General features: G+C 48.9%; 1 protein-coding gene across 1 annotated transcript in view; it reads right to left on the bottom strand.

Moving 5' to 3' along the window:
• IGDCC3 (immunoglobulin superfamily, DCC subclass, member 3) overlaps window positions 1-142 on the bottom strand; it is a 90,358-nt gene extending 90,216 nt beyond the window's left edge. Inside the window, exon 1 of the mRNA XM_009995325.1 lies at window positions 136-142. Coding sequence (XP_009993627.1) covers window positions 136-142 — 7 coding nt within the window. The remainder of the gene's footprint in view (window positions 1-135) is intronic.
• Window positions 143-5,591: the final 5,449 nt, after the last annotated feature.

The following is a 5,591-nucleotide window of genomic DNA, read 5'->3' as shown; positions in this document are numbered from 1 at the left end:
AGCCCCAGGTTCTCTCCGTCACACCAACAGCACAACTTTCACCTGCAAATTGCCTCTCACGAGCAGAAACCTCCCCTCTCCTGATCTACTGTGTTTGTTTCCAGCATAACACAGCATAAATCAGCAGTGACCCACCGGCCATCCTTACTATCACCAAGGACTACCATTCTGATCCTGCTTCAATAAACCCAGAAGAAAGTGCTCCTGGAGTCCCCCAAGCCCTGGACCAGCAGTTTTTACAGTGGGATGCAGGTTAATATTAGGATTGAAAACTTCAGTGAGGGTTACGACAGCCCTACAAAAAATGGTTTCTCTTTGCCAGTGGTGTTTCTTTTTAAAAACCCCTTCTGCAAATGGGAGGATATGGAAAGAAGAGGTATCTGGGCCTGAAAGATGTTCTCCAGCAGATTATAACAGATTTCAGGCTGATGAAATTGGCAACCTAAAAATCCAGTTGGTGCCCCCTTAAATCTCCTTGAGGCTGACCCAGACCCTAAGAAGAAAAGTCCTACACTGCAGTAAAGTGTAAATTGGCTCTTTAGGGCATCCAGAAAAATTTACATTGAAAGGAGAGGAGAATAGATTGTAACAGGCCAACATCTTGCTGGCAGTAAAGTTTACTAGCTCAGAATGTTTTATTCCCTTTTCTTTCAGATGGGAGGTTATATAAAGCGAGCTTTCCATCAAGGCACATAAACCACATCCACTTGATAAGTGATTGCAGGAGGTCTCTGTTGAGGATAATGTGACATCCTGACCACCTGATGCGGAGCCTAGAGACACATCCAGCATTGCTGCTGTGGGGGCACAGATTTTAGCCAAGGAAGGCAAACACAGCCCAGAAATCCAGAGTAGTGGCCACAAATAATTTTCATATGTTCACGACCAGACTGGGCACATCCCAGCAGGTGGCTTGTTAAACACAGCATGGAAGCTGGAAGCATTCACAGCACAAAGACCCTTTCCAGGACAAGCTCCAAGTCCTTGTGGACACTCCACATCTCTGAATAAAGCAGGGTGAAACCTGTTAGTATAGCTGGAAAGGGCAAGGACCTTTTCTGAATTAATTGCCCAGTAGCTCCATCCACAGTGAGGCATCCAGAAAGCAGGGCAGTGAGCTGAGCATAGGATGTGTTGTTATTTGCATTTCCCATGTGTTTCACTGCCCTGACCAGATCCCAGTCCCACCACTGAGGGCATGGGCAACAGAATATGAAGTAGGAAACAACTACACACGAGAGGAAGGCAACAGCAGGGGCTGAAATAGGAAACGCTGCACCCAGAGCAGAGGTCCCCCCACGACTGCTCTAGAACAGAACAGGGGAGCAGCTGAGGGTCCCAGTTTCAGCCTCCAATCCTGGAAGAGAGCAGCAGGGAGGTGGCTGTCCACATGGCTAGTCCCTTGCACAGACGCAGCAGGGAATGAACTGGCCATGCAGTGGATAATGATGTTTGTGGATCAGAGAGATGGCCACTGGGAGAAACATGAAGACACAAGGCTGCCGAGAGAGCCACAAGCACTCTGGCATCATGGTGGCAAAACCACAAGCCAGCACAGCCCCATCATCCAGTCCTTGAAATTCAGCTTGAGTACTGGCAGGCAGGACTGGATGGTTCACAAGGAAAAGAAAGGGAAAGTCCTCTTGGAGGAAGAGGAGTTTATATGCAAGTGAAAACCTTGGAAATACTTAATCACATCCAGGAAATTTCAAAACCAACACAGGGCTCTCTCTTCCCTGCCACCTCCCCTCTATCTTATCACTTCCCACCCTGAAATTCAGGCTGGAGGAAAGCATCATCTCGCTCCTCTCAAGGACCTGAGCACCACACACATCCCTGCTCACTCCAAACCCAGAGCTGTTTCCACAAAACACCAGCACTGTGCTCCCTTTGCCTATATTCTCAGGTTTCAGCAGCAAAGATCCCTTTGCAAAAGCATCTTCACAACTCGGCAGAACCACATGCCACAACCCGCATCCTCCAGACTTGACATTAACTTCATCAACACAATCACATGCACAAGAACGACAACAAAAAAAAGAAAAAAAAAAAAGAAAAAAAAAGGCAGCAAATCCTTGAAACTTCTGCTCTGAGACTCTGGTTTTAAATTACCAACATGGGAGCAGGTCTGGGCTGTTAAGTGACTGGGCTCCTCTCGAGTGGAGAGTGCGATACAACAGTGACGTTTGATACAATGGCAAGGCCAGATCAGTGTGCCCGGCGCTTTGCTCGTGCACTCGCCTGTTTGCCTCCCTCTTCTCTTAAAGTGCAATTATTGACATGTTCTCCTCCTTAACCATCAGGTTTATATGCTTGCCAATGACTCCTGAACATGTGTAAACAATTATTTTTATTTTCTTGCAAAACCAAAATGTTGCATATTCTTTTGGATAAACAGACTCGGGTAGATTTTCATGAGCCCTGCTACATAATTTATTAGTTTCCAAACTCTGTAAAACTAAAAGCTCCAGTAAAGTTCAAATAAATTTGTGATTTCAAAGTAATTTTGAATGGACTATTCCTGCTCCTGCCAAATGTTATTTGGTTGATTTAAATGGAAATTCTCAATCTGCACAGGAGGGGCTCCTGCATTGTTTTGTTAGATCAAATAAAAGAACAATATTTGGGGTCAGAAGCCCAGGAGCACAAAGCATGACATACAGGGGGGAAGGGGCACAGAGAAAAACCTCTTCTGTCCCAGAACTGTTGCAGGCTGCAAAATGAAGCACACGGTCTGCTTGAATGCTCACTGCTTTGAGGGGGAAAGCTGGGGACTGAAATGGCATCACAGGAGCTCCATTGCACACTGCTCCCTGTCCTGCTCCGGCTGGAGCTGGATCCTAATGCTGCAACGAGGTGAGTGAGCCAGACCAGCCACCCCAGTGTGGCTGAGAAAGATATTTCACAGCACTGGGATGGGAGATGCAGAGGGAGCAGAATCCCAAGGGTTTTCAAAGCAAACAATCACTGCTTGACACTTCACATACTGTGACATGGGACCCTCCAGAAACAAGGAAATCAGAGGAAAAAAAGTTCAGACAGACAGAGGGAGAAAGGCTTTCTTATTTGCACACATAAAATGAGAGCATTTTTGCAGCTCTCCACTGGGCAGCACTGAGCTGCACCATGCTGGCCCGTGCTGGGCTGATCACATGAGGGTACCTGGGCCAAAATTGGGATTGAGCAGGAAAGAAAGGAGCAAATGAACCAGGCCGTAGCCATGGATCTTGGACCCTCAGCCCAGCTCCTCTTCCTGAGACCCTTCTGCCACTGCCAGATCCTGTGTGAGTCCTATTACCTGTCCAAAGCCTGACAGGGAATAAGAAGAGGAATAAATAGAACAGTTTAGGACTTCTAGCTCCCCACAGGGAATGTGGCAGGATGGGACCAACCTGCCCTATTCCCCTATCAGCTGGATTTTAAATACTTCCAAAGAGTTTACTTTTGGCACTGTGGTGGCCCCAGCAGATGTTTGATGCCACCAGAACGGGTGGCTGCAGGCTTCCACCCTCATATCAACTTCACAGCCAGCACTGGTCCCACACGTGGAGCATAAGGACAGGGCTGTGAGACACCCTCCCTGTTCCATGGATCGCCCACCGCTCCCACCACGCGGGAAAACCACGTCCTGAGACTCCCCTGTTGAACTCCCTGAGAGACACAAAGCCCAAACACAGGCTTGAATTTCATACAGCGTCTCTGTCTGTTACTGGGGAAAACGATACCAGATACCCTCTGTATGTTAAAAAAAATATTACACCAATTTAGGAGAAAGCAATCCTTTTTTCACATCTAAAAAAAAATACAACCCAAACCATACATACACACAAAAAAAAACCACCACAAAAAAACCAAAGCCACACAGAGCAAGAATTAGTGAAAGCTTATATCTTCAATAATTTAGAAGTTAAGCCTACTTAAATATAAATGACTATGTTTAATTCCAAGGCTGTTACTGAGCAGAGCTGGGGAGCCTCTCGTATCCTATGCCTGCCCTCGAATGCCGGGCTCAGCAATAACAGACAAAAGCTGTCCACTGCCCAGAACAAAGAGCTCCAGGAAAAAAAAGAAAAAAAAAACGAAAAAAAAAAGGGAAAAAAAAAAAAAAAAAAAAAGAAAAAAGAAAGAAAATACTGTCTCTCTGCTGAGCCCCCTCCAGCACGCTGACCAGCAGCTCCCAACGCCTGGCTCACAGTCGGCAGGCCAGCATTCTAGGGAGTTTGAAAAGCACAGGGTTCGGAGCAGAACATCCCACCCCATCCCACGGAACATCCCGTCCCCCCGGCCAGGCTTTCTGCTCCGGCGCTGTCTGACACGGATGCAGGAGGGTTTATTAAAGTCAGCAGAGCCCAGGAACGCGTCACCTCGCTGTTAACGGGGTCTATAAACCCACCGAGGGGAGAAAAACTCAGAACAGAAAAACTTTCAAAGCGCACCCCAGCACACTTCAGCGGGGCGAGCAAAACGCACCCCGGAGTCAGCAGCGACTGCCCGGCCAAGTCGCAGCATAAACAAACACACTGGGCAACCTGTACAGCAGCAGGCGATAAACTAAACACAAACTGAACTTACTATACAGTTTTGCTTTAAAAAATGTCACTTATTTTCCTTCCCCGAGAAAGAAGTCGTTTTCCAGCTACCCCCACTGCGCTGCTGCGTACCGGGCATCCCAACAGAGTAACAAGACCTATCCCTGAAGTGGATGTAACGAGACAACTTGTATTTTCCAAGAGTTACACCGGCTTCTCCTCGCTGTGGCCGCTCCAAACCACGTGGCAAAATTTATTATGGGAATAGCCCACAGCCTGGTTTCCTAAACAGCCCGGCCGCTAATCTCTGAGTAATCTAACACACGCTTTTCTCCCTCCCACCGTACTGGGCTGCTTGCACGTTTTTTAAGCAAGTCCTATTTTTCTGTATCTTGAAACACAGGGAAGCAAGGGGATATTTCACTGCAGAGCAGGGTCTTTCTCAGACTAGACCCATGTTCGAGCTGCATCACCAGTAGAAGGAAAATACCGCAGTTTCTCAGCAGGACATGTGCACAGTAGGTCCGGGGAAAAATCTCTTTGATGTTTTTTTGCAGTTTGGCCCCAGCCCGGCGGGCGGTGTTACCGGTTGCGGCTGAGTGAGCCGAGCCAGGCATGACCAGGGAGCACAATATTTTAAATCTAGAAGTCGCTCACCATCAGCCCTGCAACTTGCAGCCCATCATCTCCTTTCTGTCACTACCGCCTTGGCGGACACACACGACTCACCCGCGCGGGCGCTGCCCCCCGCTCCCCAAACTGATTATTTCGGGTCCGATGCCCGGCCAGGCCACCCCCCACACCCCGTCCGTCCGCACCGCCGGCCTTAGGGGCGAGAACCCCACAAACACCACCGTCCCCTCCCCCTGAGCCCCCCAGCACAAGCGGGGTTTCCAACTGGAACCTCAGCTTCGGGGGAACGTTTCGGGCTGTCTCTAGATGAAGGCGTTGGATGGGCTGATGTAAAAGTCCGCGGCCAAACGCGAGACCCCAACTCGCCTTCCCGGAGAGCCGTTCCACCCGCTCGCTGCACCGGCTCAGCCGAGGGATGCTAACCCGGCG

The sequence above is a fragment of the Chaetura pelagica genome, unplaced genomic scaffold, assembly GCF_000747805.2.
Source record: "Chaetura pelagica isolate M959 unplaced genomic scaffold, ChaPel_1.0 scaffold453, whole genome shotgun sequence".
Taxonomy (NCBI): Eukaryota; Metazoa; Chordata; class Aves; order Apodiformes; family Apodidae; genus Chaetura; species Chaetura pelagica.
The sequence above is the reverse complement of the archived record's forward strand: the minus strand, read 5'-3'. Positions and strand labels throughout refer to the sequence as shown.